Below are 17,921 nucleotides of genomic sequence, written 5' to 3'. Positions count from 1 at the left end.
CAAAAGTTCAAAATGAAGGCCATTCTTGCAAAATCACCCCTACGCCAGTATGATTAATTAAACAGACTCAATTATTAGAATTGAGAAACAAATCTATCAAAAGCAACTATGAATACTAATATAAATCATGCTGAGCTTGAACTTCAGATAAGGGTGTGTTTGGTATGGAGGAAAATATTCTCCTACGTACCAAACACACCCCAAGTCTCTTCATTTTCATGAATCATGAATGCATATCACCAATTCCAAGCGCGAAAAAAGATGCATTCGATTTACAAATATCTTCGTAATCCCATAATTGGTACTTATAAAAGTTTACCAAAAATGACAGAAAGTGTAAAGAAAAAACTTGGCAACAAGCATCTCAGCCCAAAAAAGAATAGGATCTTCAAATTACCAACACACATATAAATACTTGAGAGGCCTAAGAAGATGCTAGGTCTATAACCTCTGCTAAAGCAAATTATTTCCCGCTAACCTATCTCCATGTAATGTTCAAATGGTCTAGCAATCAGACATCGACTTTCTGAAATTCAAAACCAAGCGAATGCGCACCTATGCCTCATGAGCCTTTTCGCTAGGAGCTTCGTCGTGAGCCTTTTGAATTCCGATTAAACGGGCATAATCAACCCACCTGTAAACCAATTTTCCAGTTTTTGTTATGTTGATTAATCAGTTGAAGAAATTGTGTAAATTAGGACAGATGTTTGTGAAAGAAGTGAAGGATCTTACAATAGTGAACCCAAGAATGTGTTGCCTGTTCGCACAGCAAAGCACATTGCACTCAACATCAACTTGTGTTTGTGTAGCATGGGCTCCAAAATCCGTTGTTCAATTACACCAGCTACAACTTGATATCTGAGAAAGAAGAAATGTGCTCATAAATACTTGCAGAAAGGAAGGGTATATATTTTAACGTCTATGCATCTATACTGGTATTTACGTACACAGATAACTTTGCAACATAGATCTCTCTGACTACATATGACATGAATACCACTCATATTAAGATTCTTCTCGCATTATGCAGCCCTATCAAGATCCTTATGTCCCCAAAATAAAAAGTAAACCCTTCCGGGATAACAGGCTAGGAGATGGAAGCCAAATGGCTGCACTAGAACACCAATCCGTATTCATTGAAACTATGAACAATACTCTTTGCACACAAGATAACAACACCAGAAAAGTCATACTGCACTTTTAGATGGAAAAGAAATATATTTCTCTAGATACGAAGTTAAGAAAGTAAACGGGTACTTTGCATGATACTTTACAATATTGTGACCAGTGACAAATTCTTTTCAGAAAGATGCTTATCTTGGAAGAATCTCTTTTGGACTAATATGCTTATCTTGGAGGAATATCTTTTGGAAATATAATATATAACAATGTGGAGAGATATGCATAACTGGGGTAAAGCTTCTAGTTTGCTTCTAGGACATGAAAAACTATAATATGAGGGGACAAATCATAAACGATGAAGATCTCAAAATAGTGGAAACACATGTATATAATCATCCAATCACACTCACCGAAGGTTGCTGGAAACTGCCATATAAACACCATAAGCTACACTGGTTGATACAACAGGCAAATTCTCCACTTCTTCAGCAGCAGACTTATTAACAGCCTTCTTAGCATTTAGTACTGCATTTGTCACCAATGTGCCAACCTGGTTATAAAGAAATTAACTCATTTAGGACCCTCTGGGACCTCTTGTTTCCTTGTGAAAGAATTTTGCCCAAGAAAGAAGACATTATTCAACAAAAGGCAAGCAAAGAAAAGAGTAGTGATATTTGTTGCACAGAGTGAAGTTAAAAAATTTTACAAATATAGAAGCCACAACTCTCTTTTCCATATTAATGAAAGAGGTCAAGCCAAAAACAATAATCACGGGACAGTAGGTGATTCAGGTCCCCAAAAAAAGCTCATTTCCCTTCCAGAAACTTCCAAAATAATCTAGGGTCAATGTGATTATCTTAGGACAAAAGTTCTAAACCAGGCTGCAGTGAGATCCGTTTGTGCAACAACTAACCTCAGCATAAGGAATGGAGCCCAGATTGCAAGTCATATTAACGAGTGCAACACTCTTCAAAATTTCCATCCACTCCGTGACTTTACCCAAACCCCGACAAATAGTGTTGCCTCTTACACTTGCATAAATGAGCAAATTTTCCGCTTTCCTTAAATTTTAACTATTTCTCAGAGCAATTTTTCCTTAGGAAAACCAGCTCAAAATAAAACTCCATTATGTTTCAAGTATTTGTCAATTATTAAGCTGAGTTTAATGGTGCAATGGGCTGTGTAAAACATGGTCTTTCTAAATTTAGATAACTTTAAGCTTCGTATGATGGATCAATTGGACTTGGGTGAAATCTTATAATAGCAATTCAATAGCCATAAAGGAAAACCCAGTGTCTTTGAGTCCAATAAGAAATCAGTACATTGTAGACGTAGAGTAGGTACAAAATGTAGGTATTTTCAGGGCATGAAGATATGGCCAACCAAAAGTCGAGGCATTGGACAACAATAAAGCAATTAATTTTGGGAGAACAAAACATGCCAAAAGGTGTTGGTGTATGGTACATGCTGCGGTTTAGATGATATGAACCTTTTGTGTGCTACATGAATTATAAAGTGTCAGAAACAACCTCTCAAGGGAGATTTTGCTGTGTAGCAGATGCTACTTATGTGGTGAGAAGACTGCAAGTGCTAGCCACCTCTTTCTACAGTGTCCTATAGAAGCTCTTCCTCAACTTTGTAAATCTTCTTAGAGTTATGCTTAACAGCTTAAGACTAAAGAACAGATGCTAAAATGACAGGAAAAGAAGGATTCAAGGAAAGACAAAAGGGTGGAACACAGTCACCGCAAATGCATATGATGGACAATGTGGAAGCAAAGTACCATGAGATATTTTCAAGACAGTCAATTCCATTCAAAAGATTAAGCTCAATTGTATGCTTTTGTTTTACTTTGGTGTAGGAGGAATTAGTAGAAGAATCAGACAAAAATTTAGACCTCATAGAATCCCTAGAAGACTAGAGATGTGATATATTTTACTCAATGTGTAAACTACAGCACATCCTTAGGGCTGGAGCAATAAAATCACTTACCATTTAAAAAATGATAAACCTCAACAGACTCTTTTAATTTTTAACAAGGAAACCTCAACAAAAACTTCACTAAATGATGAATGGTGATAGGGTATTCTTCAACAGAAAAACAATCAACATCAACAATGAGTTTACTTGGAACATATAAGGATAAAGGAAAACACAAACAAGTATTAGTAACAGAGATATCTAGAATGAAATATGAAGAGGTGAATATTACCAGGGAAGAGGCAGTTCCAACAGCAAAAAGTTTAGACCCATTGCGCTGCAAATTTTATCCAACATAAACCAGATATTCAGTCAATAATTCCTTTTTGAAGTTTTTTAGCTCTCAAGAATGAGGCATGAAAACAGAAGAATTACATACCGCTATTGCACCTATTCTTTGCAACACTGAGTATGATGTTCCAGGCAGGGCCATCTGCATATAATATAGGGAGTCAGATTTTATCGTTTAGCCTTACTTAATGTACAACCAAGTATGACCCAAACAAAATTTGGCATGATAAACATTAGTGACCTGAAAGGCATTATCTGGGCAGTTGTAAAAGAACTTTGCAATTCGTCCAGCATTAACAGCAGCCATTCGCGGTCGGAGAGAAACAGTTGGAGCAGGAAGATAGACAAGCATGAAATCTGCTATTACGGCCATCACCTAAGCAGAACAAACACAAAATATCAATGATAGAACTGTGTGACCGAATGCAATGTTTGGTCCACACTTGATTGCCTTAGTTATGGACGAGCTTAACCAACACAATACAAGAAGTGATCCCATGGTGTATGCTATTTGCTGATGATATTTTGTTAATTGATGAAACTAGCAAGGGTTTTTAAAGCTTGAACTATGGAGAAGCACTTTAGAGAGTAAGGATTTTTAGATAAGTAGAAGAGAGACAGAATGCATGCATTGCAGGTTTAATCAGCTTGAGAAGAGAGAAGTTGAGGTGAAACTAGATGGAATTGTGGTGCAAAATGCAAAAAAACTTGCTATCTAGGCTCGGTGTTTCAAGAGAACGGAATGGAATCAAACGGTTGTACTGGAGAAGTACTACCAGAGTGTTATGTGATAGAAGGACGTCTACCAAACTAAAAGGCAAGTTCTATAGAACAGACTGGTAATGCTATATGGTAATGAATGTTGGGCCGCTCTAAAGTCCATGTTTGGACATGTTTTATGTCAACCTACAGATGTATCGGTCGTAGGTGCGAAACTAAGATAAATGAAGATGTTAGAAGGGAAGGATAGACCTAACATTATATGGAAGGAAATTGTCTCGAAAGACCTACAAATCCTTGGTATCAATGCAAACATAGCTAAAGATAGGGCACAACGCAAGAAAAAGATCCATATAGGTGATATCTACTAGTTGAGGATAGGTTTTAGACTTGTTAGAGAACTTTCAATTCTATTATTGTTACTACTATATATGTGTGTGTAACTAATTTTTCACTTCTATTTTATTTATTTAGTATGATGATAATATGAAATATATAGCTGACACAAACTTGCTTGGAAACAAGTAGTTGTTCTACCTAAAAGTAAAAGTTGCACAGAAGGGAATGGATATCATGCAACTCAACCGCATTGAGGAAGCTAACCATCTTCAGACGTACATGTATGGACAAGATGATACACATTTCTGGATAAGCATGTAATCTTAAAACCAAACCGTCTCATTTACCAAGGATTAACAATACCTTTGAGAGAATTATTGATGATTATCCATGAAAATATCGTTCACTAAGGAAAAACAGCACCGAGGTGGGAATCATCAATGACTTTCCATTTAAAATCTGAGTTTCTCATTGACCAAGGATGAACGACATCTAGTAGAGATTATCAACAAAGACAGACACATAGCTAAAATGAGAAGAGCAATGTACCACGTCGGCGACAACAATTTCCAGCTCATTAAAAAAGTTTTCCCTGCGGCGCTCATACTCAGCAGCAGTCTGGAACAAAGCAGACAAAATAACAGATAAATATCTGTACTATTTTAACAGTATCACAGAAACAGAGAGCAGGTGAAAAATGAGTCACCAATTAAAAGCACAGACAAATAATGTCAAATTTCATATATAAATAGATATAGGAGACACATGAAAAAGATCTGCAACAACGAAGTAACACGATGCTATTTTATTTTTATTTTTGTGAAGTACAGGCAGAACAGCCTATCATGCTGGACCTTTAAGATGTTTGGGGAAGAGTCCCTGGTTAATTGGGTGGTTGGAACATTTGCAATCACTTCCTCTATAGAACATTATTTAAAATTATAACATTGTTGACTATATATTTTTATTTTTTTTTACGACCATGGTGTCCAGGTCTGCTTTCACGCAGCTAGATTAATTCCACGGGATAGCTGCCACCTCTCACCAACAACAAGTACTAGATAGCTCGATCCACCAAAACTAGGACAGATGAGAAGAATCACCTAGTGTTTTTTGTCTCAACTCTTCATTGACCACTACGCCACACCCTTGGGTGATTGTTGACTCAATTTCTTATCGATCCATACATCCACAGATATAAAGATGGATATGTGTGGATCCATGGTGATGTTACAAAGCATAGTACTAGTGATCAAAAAGTAGACTTATCCCAAAAGGAAAGTAATATGTGGGGAATAAAGGTTGGTAGATTATACAGTGTGGAATGGACATGAATCCGAAAAAGGAATATAGTAGTTGGAGTTTGGCAAGCGACCAAGAAAGAAAGAGGATTCGACCAATGAGGATTGCCTTCTAACAGTACAAAAAACATAATCGGGAGAAATGGCATTGGAATTTTGCACTTCCTAAAGCAAAGATGAAATGATTGCATGCTTGCACAAGAAAAAGAGTCATTTATGAACTAAAAATTATTCACCATGAGAAACAAGTTTTTCATAGTTGCTATGAATGCCTCTCTGACTAGTCATCACAGGAAACTTTATCAGTTAGGTCTATGCGAATATAATTCTTGTTCAATGTATTCCTTTTTCCTGAAAAGTGGTTGATCTCACTCAGGGAAATCCAGTTTTGGCCAAATAAGAATCCAACGAAACAACCTCAGAAATACTCCACTGAAACATCCCACTCCAACCCCACCCACCCTCAACTGGATGAGGGATCACTGCAATCCTAGAGCACGGCTATCCAACTTGCAAACCCAAATATACCCGCTTTACAGCAGAAAGAAAGGATAGATTTAATCCACTACTCTCATAAAATGTCTTCTTACCTGATCAGCAAACAGACAAATATTTGGAATAAGGCTGTTGTGACAAAGCAATTGTGGGCTATAGCAATGAAGGACTGCCTCTAGATCAGATGGATCCATAGCTTCTATATCAAGCACCAAACAATGGAATCTTCTCCTATACCCAAGACTGCAGCTTAGGTTGTCAGAAATATATTGGACACTAGGGGCCTTATTATAGGGCTAAAAAAAATGCAGTGGGGGATCTCAGATCCAGCAGAGTGGAGGCTTTAGCATTAAAAGGATGTATCGCTATCGCATAATCTCACCTCAGTATCAAAGAGTTCCCTGGAAGAGTATGATTCTGCAGCCTAATTTGCACCCAAGGGTTTAGTTCAACCTTTGGCTTGCTGCTCAAAGGGAGATTGTCTATAGTGTATAGGCTGCTGAAATATGGAATTCAAGTGCCTCAAACTTGTGTCTTTTGCGGTCTTTCTGATGAATTGTTTGAGCATTTGTTTTTTGCCTGTTCTTATGTGAAGGAACTATGGTCCAGATTGTTAGTCTGGCTAGGGTCATCACAGACCTATTTGTGACTGGTCATCTGAGTTCAATGGACAAACAAAGGAGCTAAAAGAATCTAGACACTGGCGATTGTTACCTGTGTGTTTGGCATGCTGGTTTACATGGTTTGGAGAGACAGGAATGTGATCAGATTCCAGGGGGGAGGAGTATCTCAGCAGACAGATTATGAAAGGAAATTGCTCTGCATATACACACCAGAGGCAGAAGCATCTCCAGCTTCCAAAGACCTTTACTTGCTTCAAATTCATACCCTTAGGTCTTGTAATTATAGAAGTTGTTGTATTGTCTTTTTATTCACTATGTAAGATTGTTTCTCGTGTTTTGTAGCTGTAGCATGTATAGGCTTCTTGTAATTGATAGGAGTGTAGATAGTTAGCATCTACTTGTTTTGTATTGAACACTATTGGATGAATACAATGCATTGTTCCCCAAAAAAAAGACAGATATTTAACCAAGCATAACATACATAAAATAAAAACTAGAAAACCCAATATTCTATTATAGCTAAAGAGAAACATTAAATATTCTTATTGTCAGAGTGACCACAGTGTACTTCAAGGATTTCAAAGGATTCTTAAAAATGATCGGCAATTATTTAAAGAAGCCAGCTTGAAAAGATAAATAGACTTCCCCTGGTTCAATTAATTTTTAGACGTTGCACGATAATAGAACAAAGCACTCCCAACATTCAATCATCTTGATCTCCTACACGATTAGCTAATTCTATATTGTCACTCACCCAAAAAATTCTTGAGTCCTCAATATGAGTAGAATTTCACCTGCACTCATCCCAATCACGGTTTAACTCAAGTCTTAATACTAAAACACCAGCAAAAGATCCAGTCATTTTAACACAAAACAATGAAAGGAAAAAGGCTAATTAAAAAGGAGAAAAACAGAAGTCTTCAAAGTACACATTTTTTTCTTATACCCAAGTGTGCTTCAAGAAGAATGCATCCTAAAACTCAAATAGTACAAATTAACACAGAATTTGAGCTCGATGTCGATGAATCACCCATGCTATTCATTTATTATGAGTTGGCATTCATATCGTCTGAACAGACAATTCCATAACCTACAAGTATAAGCTCACCTACTGATAATCTCTTAGTGACGGTTTGTTCATCTACCCCAACACCTCACAGCAAACAGAGAATAGCCACATGCCAACTATCCTCCCAAAACTTCAACTTTTACTGCCCATATCTCTACCCTCTTGCAGCACTCTTAATTTTCCAAAAAGAAGTGTCTAGTTCTTCCATATTAGATATTCTTAGTCAATGGAATTCTCCATATCCAAAATAATATGCCTCCCACCCATCCAGGAGGACAATACAAATGTGTCAAAAAGGACAATCAAATTACTTCATCCATCCCATAATTAAATCAATTTTGACCAACCTCTAAAGTTAAATGACTTAAATTAATTCATCTTTTAATAAAAGAGGGATACTTATTAACTATAGTAAAAATTACAATTTTCTCCATTTCCAAATGATAACACAAGTACATGTAGAAAGAAAAAAAATTAACCATCTATCACTTTCTTCGAATTTTGAAAAGTAAACAAGAAAATAAGACTAATATAAAGAGAGTGCTATAGTTGTTAGGTCCGGACAGTTAAGGAGTATCCAACCACCCGGAAATGTATGCCTACCACTAAAGATCCACCTTTCAAATGTGCTAGAAGTATAGGAAGATGACAAATATCTTTAAAAATCAAGGGGCAAATGAAACAGAGAAAACATTGAACTTTAGGGTGGAAACTGATCATTTCCATCAATTATATGTGCTAAAAATGCCAATTTAGAGAAGCTACAATTCCAGTCCCAACCTTTGTGAAAATACCGACGCCGCACTCCATCCCAACCTTAGCGAGGAAGAGATCATCTGCCAATAGCCGCTCCTTAAACCCTCCAAATTGAAGCAACCATGCCATTAATGGAGATTTCTCTAGCTCAAAATACCTCAATACTATGGATCCAGGTATTCTCCCATCCTCAATAGCCGCCTTCAAATCCTTCGGCAAACTATCCAACGACCTACCTGCAAAGAATTTAGATCAGTAAATGCAGATCATACTGGATATGTTGCTGTAGATCATAAATGCATAAAACTACCGAAGATGTATTCAGGATTTTAAGTCAATATGAAGTAGATTTCGCTACCTGCCTCCGTCAACGCCATCAAAGCCTCCTTTTTATTCCTTTTCTGATCGCCACTCTCCTCATTTCCACCATCACCACCACCACCTCCACCTCCACCGTTACCGCCTCCATTTCCACCGTTAAAATTATCATCACTATCTCCACCGCCACCTCCAACAGCAGCGAAGGATAACATTAGAAATGTGCGACGGCCTGAGGTAAAATTAGGGCTGGAATTCATGGAAAGCGAGAGGGAAGCAACACGCGCCGCGTTAGTATTGACGGCGTTATTACAAACAGATATGGAGCAACGTAAGGAAGGAGATGGTTGTAAGGCGAGTGCGCCGCCATATCGTGTCGTCACCGGGTGGAAGTTGACGGCGGCGGCGATTGGCATATTTGCTTGCCCTTCTTCTCACCGTTAGCTTTTCTACTTCTTCGCTATATATATATATATATATATGTGTGTGTTATTGTTGGAGCAGAGTAAAGCTGTTTGAATGAACGTTTAGTACAATGGTTGCAGAAACAGAAGGGGAGATGTGTTTAATGTGAGTGTGTGTAGGTTTTGCAAATTCAAATATAAACCACGCGCACATCAAATCTAAGTGCACTGCACGTTTACCTATTTTTTTTATATTTTTAAATTATACTGTTCTTCATCATTACATAATGTCCACATATTTATAATTTGAGTGACAAACTTATCAAAAAAGTAGGGTACGGAGTAGAGCTATTATGAAAAGGTAAGAAAAAATATGATTATTAAATAATAAATAAAGATAAAATGAGAAGAAAATATTAAGATAACGACGCAATCAGACTAATGATCGTTACATTATCTTTTCATCGATACCTAACGATGAATTTAAACGATATGATACAATAGAAATTAATTAATAATCAAAACAAATATTGTATTTAAACTACGGGGTTAACAACCATCCAAACAAGGTGTAAATGAGCATAGACTAATTTATTTTGATTAATTAAATTGACCAATAAACATGAATTAGTCATTTAGTTTTCGTATATTAATCAAATTCATACTTTCAAGGCTAATTAGTAACTCTTGAGAGTAAAATAGGAAAAATAGTATCATTTATGCATTGATTTTATAAAATGACAAATGTTAAGAACTATTTACTTTTAGTAAGAAGTCCATATAAATAGAATTATAGAAACAGATGAAATATTCATTATTGGCATTTCAAGTTCGATTAATTCGATTCGTTATTAAAGGAACTATATCTTTTGTTAGTCATGTTTACCAACTTTAGTTTACAGTTATGATTTTATTGCGATTCGGTATACTTTTCACCAAAAATATTCAAATTCCCTTTTTAAAAGTAATAATGATTCTTGTTTTGGCATATCATCAATTATGCTATACGTAATACGATTCAATTTGGCTCTTCGTGAATAATTCGAATTAGACATGTTTTTTTTTTAGGGCTAAGTGCACCAAGGAGCCATTTTTACGATTTGTTGTTTAAAGTCAAGCCACTATTAATTTTCTCTAATTTATATTGTGCCATTTAATTAGATACTATAAAATTTAAAAATTATTTCTTTTATCGCAAAAATTGCAAGTTTATTATAGGGATTCAAGATATTAAAAAAATAATTATATTTTTATACTCCATCTATTTAATAGTTTTCAGTTTTTATGAGACATTTATTAATTATGAATAGTTTTGTAACCTACACATTATATTTATTAATCTCTATATAATATAAAGCAAGATATATACAAAGTGATGTGGCACTTCTCTATGATTTTGGATCATATTTATTTATTTATTTATTTCTCTTTTAGATCATTTTGTAATATTTCAGTGGTTGTTGTAAGGAATGACGTTATAGTTCTTGCAAAAATGATAACAATCAAAGTCGTAGGTGGATATTCAATTAAAAGGGAGCACACTGTTATTATGAAAACGTCAGTTGTTATCATAGTAGTTGCATGAATCAAAGCGAATACTAAAATGGGATCCTCCATAGCATCAAACGTCTGACTATTACTTTCTCTAGTCGATCGTACTATTGATATTTCTCTCTCTGTTTCACTGTATCATAAGGGAAAAGGAATAATAAGTACCCTTTGAACTATGATCTGAATCTCAAGACGCTCTATCCTTATGGGTATCCTATCATCCCTATGTATATATATATATATTATACCTTATATAATGACGTGGAACCGCAACTTAATTAATTTAATTAGTGTCGCGTGATATACACGCGTCACCATGTGTATATATATATTTTATTCTACTAAATAGCACTGAACTTATGTCTTAGGTAAACATTCTCTACAAAAATTTGTCTACAAAATTAGATTGTAGTTAAAGATATGAATCGAAATATAGCTGCTACACCAAAATTAGGTGCAAAGAACCAACCAGACATTAATCCATAATTTTTTATTAAAGGAACAATTAAAACAAAAATCAAAGATCACTAATTTGAGAGCATGATTTTAGTGTCCATCTACTATTATTGATTTGTTCCAAATACATATTTGACTCATATAACATCACGATTAGAATCACAATGTTAGTACTAGTGTATTAGTAGAATAATATATATACTAGCTAGGTGCGACTCACATTGTCCCTCTTCTCTTTCCTCCCTTGATTTTCTTAATAAAATTTATATACTAGCTAGGTGTGACTCACGTTGCGATTCACATTGTCCCTTACCAAATCAAATTATTTATGTCAGGATTCTAAATTTATAAATCAAACTAAATTAATAAATTTGGATTTTTCAGATAAAATATTCATACAAACATATAGTTAATTTGTGTTTCAAAAAAAAATTGTGGTCTTATCAAAATATAATTATTTAAGGTGTTTCTTAATATTTAATTTAAGAATTATATATATATATATATATATATAATGTCGGATTGATTTGATCTCGAGTTGACTTTTTAAAGTTAAAACCAAATCAATCAAATATAGTTCGATTTTTTTTTCTTCAATATCAAATCAAGTCAAATTAAATTACTAGTCAGATTTTTTTACTCAATTTACAATTTAATGCAGTTTTTGATTTGATTTTATTCCCCCTAATAAATAGCACAACTAGAAATATTAGTAAACAAAATACTTTCTTTCACAACTGATGGAAGTTGTCCTTCCTCTTTTAGTGAAGTTGAAGAAAAACGTTTATCATAAAAATACAACACACTTTTTTTTTTTAATCTCCAAATATTGGCGTATGCTACTTTATGCAAAGCGCATACGTACTCAATATTATTTTTAGTAAAAATTGAAAGAATAATTGCTTTGTGCTCGTTTCGTGGCCACTTTTAGACCAGGATTAAGCGTCCGTTTGGATAGGTCGAAAAAAAGTTATTTTTAAGTTAAAAATAAAACTTTATACTTAAATGACTTTTAGGTTAAAAAATAGAGGGAGTCCAACTTTTGATTTTTAAGTTATTTTTAACTTTATCAAATATTTTCAAAAATAAAAATTGACTTAAAAATAGATTTAATCAACTTTTAAGTTAATCAAACAGACTCTTATTCCAAAGATCTTTTTTCATCAAAGAAAAAAGACTTTTAGGGCTCATTCGATTATGAAAAAAGTTATTCCAAAACTAATTATATCAGGAATATTATTTTATTCTTAATATAAAATAAAAATAATATTACAATCATGAAATAATTAATTTCAAAATAAATTACTCTTCAATTATTCAATCAAACATAAAATAATTTTATCTTAAAATTAATTTTTAAATTAGTTATCTCGTATTAACGAGCCATTAGCATTATTAGCAAACTTTGTGTTGTCCGCCGTGAGAGTCACATAGGGAGACAGACGCGTGGGTACGTTGGGTCTTTGTCTGGGGAGGATCGTAACATTAGTCATTTAGTGGAAAAGTCGAATATGGTTGGTGTATTATTAGACAATATACTATTACACTTTATCTCATTGGCTCCCCTTTCATTTTCACTTTACAATTGTTTCCTATCTTTTTTTTTTTCGGTTTTTATTTTGTATTCAGAATTCGTATTGGAGGTCTGATTAAATTTGAATTTCTTATCATAAGATTTATTCAGAGGTGACGCTCTTAACATGAATTTCATCATATATAAAACTTTATCACTTTTTTTTTCTTTTCACGAGACATGATGAAAGATAGAGTCAAAATTTTATGAATTATGAATTTTAAATTTTAAAATGATTATATCGAACAAAAACTATGAGTATGCTCTGATCTATGCCTTTGCTTTTGAAAGAATAGAGGGGTGGGGTAGTTAGTGCATGTTATAAAATACTCTTATTCTTTGTAATTAATGGTCGTTTGGTAGGATGTATTTTAAAGAAAATAATATATATTAAGTTAGAAACTATTTAATTAATTATTTGATAGTATTTTTAATCTATGTATTTATTTTAGCATTATTCTTATTTATAATAAACTTATTAACAAATACATAATACTATTTCTATTTTAGTTCATCATGTTCAATATGTATTGTTTCTATTCTAATACACCCTATTTATTTAAGACAACAAATTAAATAATTGATAAAAAAAAAATATTAATATAACTAAGTCCAACATTATTAAAACATCATATTTCTTATACACCATATCAAATAATCGATAATAATTGGAGATCTAAATAAAATTTTAATTAGAAGCTTAAAATCTAACCAAACTTTGTATATATCTTATTTGAAATATAATGTCCTAACTTTTTAGATGCACATTTATTTATTTTTTATTTTAATTACTATTTTTTTTTTTTGGTAAGATTTTATCAACTTGTTGAAATTAGAAACCTGATTTCTAATATTCTAAGTTTTGTCATAGATCAAGTCGAGTTACACATGCATGACCATCCAATAAATATATATTTAGTTGAACCTAATTTGAACAAATTAAACATGTTATATTTCATGGATTAAAAATTAAAATTAAAATTAACACTCTAAAATTTGTAAACCAACTAATATGGGATTAAATGTGATGTGACCAGTTACAATATCTTTTTTCTTCATTTCGATTTTTTTTAATTGAAAAATATAAGTTTTAAGATAATAATTATTAGTTGAGTCATCATCTGAAAAATTAACTCGACTAATTCGATCAAGGGAGCTTATTGGAAGGCTTGAGATCTAAATAACAAATGAAGACGTACTTCTTTTTCTACTTGCTATTCTTTACTTCTAATTTATTTATTTCTCTAAAAAAATTAATTCTATTTCTTTCTAAGTTCAACAAACTTCTTGGGGAAGTGATTTTCATTTTTGTTTTTTTTAAGACTTATGATTCTCTAATCAGTTGATCTAGTTAGGCAAAATGGATGAGTTAGGTTAACCCCCAAAATCAATTCAAGAAAATTAAGGCTCTTTTGCACTTTTAAGCCTATTTTGTGTTGGTCTTTAATTTTGTTTCTGAAAACAAATAATTTTTTTTCTTCACAGGAAATAATTTTATATTTTTATGTCATAATATTTGACAAGATATGTCTGGACATTATTTCAGTTTCTAAAGAATTTATGTTCCACTAGACATACGTTCGATTGCTAAAAGGAAAAAATTAAAGACCAATTTACTTGAAGGACAAAACATTAAAAGGTAACTTACAAAAATCTCACTAGTTTAGGAGTTAGTTACTTAGATATACACTAGTTTGCAATATTACGAATCTTACCAGATTTTGGTGCGTACAGATACATTCAAATACACGTATCTCAGAATACATGAGGGTCAAAATCAAGTATAATTTGCTACAGATTAACTGTATCCAAGTGGATTCGCATGTATCTGGGATATATAGACAAATCTCGTTCGCCACTCTCCTATGTATCCAGTATCCCAGATACATATGAATCACACCAGATATATAGAGATACATGTATTTAGTGTAATTTACATGTATCTAGGAAACATATACAATTGCTTGCTTCCCTCCTGTTTTCGCGTGCTTCCTGACTTCAAAGCTGGTATGAAATTATTAATTAGTGATATAATATGTAATTTTTTTAAGCTATAAAAAAATTAATAAATATGATAAGAATATTTGTCTAATTAGTTAGTTTCTCCAAATTAAAAACCAATATATTTGAAGGACAATTATGTAGTTTTGTAAAATATATGGACTGTTATTTAGGGTCAGTAGCCCAACCCATTTATAGAAATGGCCCAATAGTCTGCTAATCCACGAATCAAATCTAAAGTCCTATGTAAAAATGATATTTTCTAAACATAAAATTGTTTACTACTCCATTCACTTTAACTGGTTACTTATTTCTAAAATAGATTTTCATTTTTACTTGTCACTTTTGACATATTAAGAAAAGACAATAATTTTTTTTTCATGTTTTACCCTCAACATAAAATACTTATTTTTCAAATCATTTTTCAAGATATCATTTAATAGGGATAGTTTGATAAAATATCTATATCAATAATTATTTTCTTAATGAGTGTGTCAAGTCAAAGTGTGACAAGTAAAAGTGAACGGAGGGAGTATCATATTTTAGACCTCAAAATATTGGCACAATGTCCTTAACCTTTTTGAGCACAACTTTTTTCATTTCTTAAAATCAAGTCTGTTTAGCTATCTCAATTATAGTCACTTATCATTATCGATTTAATATTAAAAAATATGAATATTTATTTTCATCATCGATCTAATATTAAAAAATAGAATATTTATTTTTAGAAGAAGTCTATTACTCGAAGGAAAAATCACCCCATATATACATTTAAGAGTCAATATTACAGGTTTTATATTTACTTTTAAAAAATTCTTACTTATAACAGTTTAATTACGGGTTATAACATATCACTAATTAATTATAAATTAATTAAATTTTACTTTATTAAATAAGTAATTTTTTGTAATTTTATATTATTATTAAATTATCTAAATAAAGAATACCCCATAATTATCTCTTACACAATTATAGGGATTTTACATTGATTACGCTTCCCTATTTAATGTGAGAGTTTTTAATAAATCGTGCTTAAACCTAACCTCTTTTTATATTTTTTTTATTATTTATTTTTTCCTATTTTATTCTGTAGGACTGCGTTGTAGCTTATGTATAGAATTTATATTAAATTGTCCTTGGGAATGTCGATAGTCAACTGGTTACACTTTAATTGAATCATAATAGTAGTAATTATTATGTTGCCTAACAACTTGTTATTATATTGCCTAACCATTTGTTTCAATCGTCATTATGTATTATTTTATAAATATGCAAAAGGGAAAGAAGATGAAGGGGAAAATTGTTGAAACCCCTTCTGATTCCGATTTTGATTTTGTTACTGAAATCAAAAAGAAAAAAGAAAAAAAAATGTAGAAGTTGGAGCATCTTCAAAATCATCAACAAGAAGAACAACAAAAAGTTTTTTTTTTTTTACTTTTGGACAATTTTTTTGTGTTTAAGTATTTGATGATATATAATATCATATGTTTTCTTTCAGGCAGATACCGTTTACATATGAATTACTGATAGCCTATTATAATTTCAAGATACTATTTTGAAAATATTAGTGTGTTTCCAAACTGTACATTTATTGGATGAAATATGTATGACATCTGATTGATATGTGTATGACTACGCTTAAATGTTTTGATTTTGAAAATTTTATGAATTGTGATATAATAATGGTATACAAGTGGTATGAATGCGTTTTAACATTGGTGTGATTGTCTATTAATTGTGTTTATGGTATAAATTATTAAATTGGTATGAAAATTGTATGATTTGTCAAAATACTGATTTTTTCTAAAAAAAATCACATTATGCTTACTTTATATTCTAAACATGTTTTTGGATGAAACATGTATGAAATCTGATTAATACGTGTATGCCTATGAGTTTAATATTTTATTGTTGGATATTGTATGAATTGTGATATAATATTGATATACAAATGGTATAAATTGTGTGTTTATATGAATTTTTAAATTTTATGCATGTTGTTTGGATAATACGTGTATGAAATTTTGATTAATATGTGTATGACACTAACTGAAGTTAGTGTGGGAATGAAACACTAACTGCAATTTGTTTTAAATTTATTTATAGTAGGACACCAGTTGAAAACCAAATTAATATTCAAGTAAACTTACATTAAATTAAATACTCAGGATACCATAGTTACCTTTTATAATTATCACTAATATTTACATTATCTTATGCATTAAGCTGGAATAAATTTTATTTTTAACAGTATACAATTTGTATGATTAATGAATAAACAATGTATAAAGAATGAACGGTATATTAAACACTAAGTTTATAATACACTTCAAATCAATTATGTTTCATATCAAAACAAAACATTAATCTAAACGACAAAATAAAATAAAAATTATATATAGTCTAAACAAATCAACAATCATTAGTTTTGCACAGGATAATTTGAACATGCTTCAAGTTGTGGCCAACTTGACAACATCTACTGCAAGTAACTTTGGACCTTTTGAATTTCACATTAGCAACCCTCTTTCATATATTCATTTCATTTGAAAATCAACATCATTCTCTGTTTCATTAAAAAAAAAAAACAATTAGTCTAACATTATACAAATCAATTAGAAATATGTTAAATAATATTAACTTTTCATTTCAAAGACAATACAAATTTCATCCATAAAAATCATTATAATAACAACAAAATTATACACACTCGTCATTATTTTTTCATACAAATATCATTCAGACAGTACATTACAAAACAAATTTCATACAAAACATAATATTTCACATTTAATATTCACTTAATACACATTTCATACTGTCACGACCCGATTTATCAAGTCATGATGGCACCTACTATAACCCACTAGCAGGTAAGCCAACCCGTAACCCGAAACAACAAGTAATGGATCTGAGGGTAGA

The 17,921-nt window shown here is 32.0% G+C and overlaps 2 protein-coding genes across 2 annotated transcripts in view; one reads left to right on the top strand and one right to left on the bottom strand.

Annotated features, from left to right (window-relative positions):
* Positions 1 to 17,921, top strand: part of LOC125843977 (uncharacterized) — a 621,631-nt gene that overhangs the window by 431,120 nt on the left and 172,590 nt on the right. The window lies entirely within an intron of this gene.
* LOC125843978 (protein RETICULATA-RELATED 4, chloroplastic-like) lies at positions 244 to 9,479 on the bottom strand. The gene is made up of 9 exons (XM_049523184.1): positions 9,055 to 9,479; positions 8,721 to 8,932; positions 5,002 to 5,070; positions 3,635 to 3,769; positions 3,482 to 3,535; positions 3,335 to 3,379; positions 1,533 to 1,672; positions 733 to 858; positions 244 to 634 (listed from the first exon to the last, which is right to left on the bottom strand). The coding sequence occupies exons 1-9, from the start codon at positions 9,428 to 9,430 to the stop codon at positions 556 to 558; spliced, it is 1,236 nt and encodes a 411-aa protein (XP_049379141.1). The 5' UTR covers positions 9,431 to 9,479; the 3' UTR covers positions 244 to 555.

Source organism: Solanum stenotomum, chromosome 11 (genome assembly GCF_019186545.1).
Source record: "Solanum stenotomum isolate F172 chromosome 11, ASM1918654v1, whole genome shotgun sequence".
Classification (NCBI taxonomy): domain Eukaryota; kingdom Viridiplantae; phylum Streptophyta; class Magnoliopsida; order Solanales; family Solanaceae; genus Solanum; species Solanum stenotomum.
This window is presented reverse-complemented; position numbering and strand designations above follow the sequence as displayed.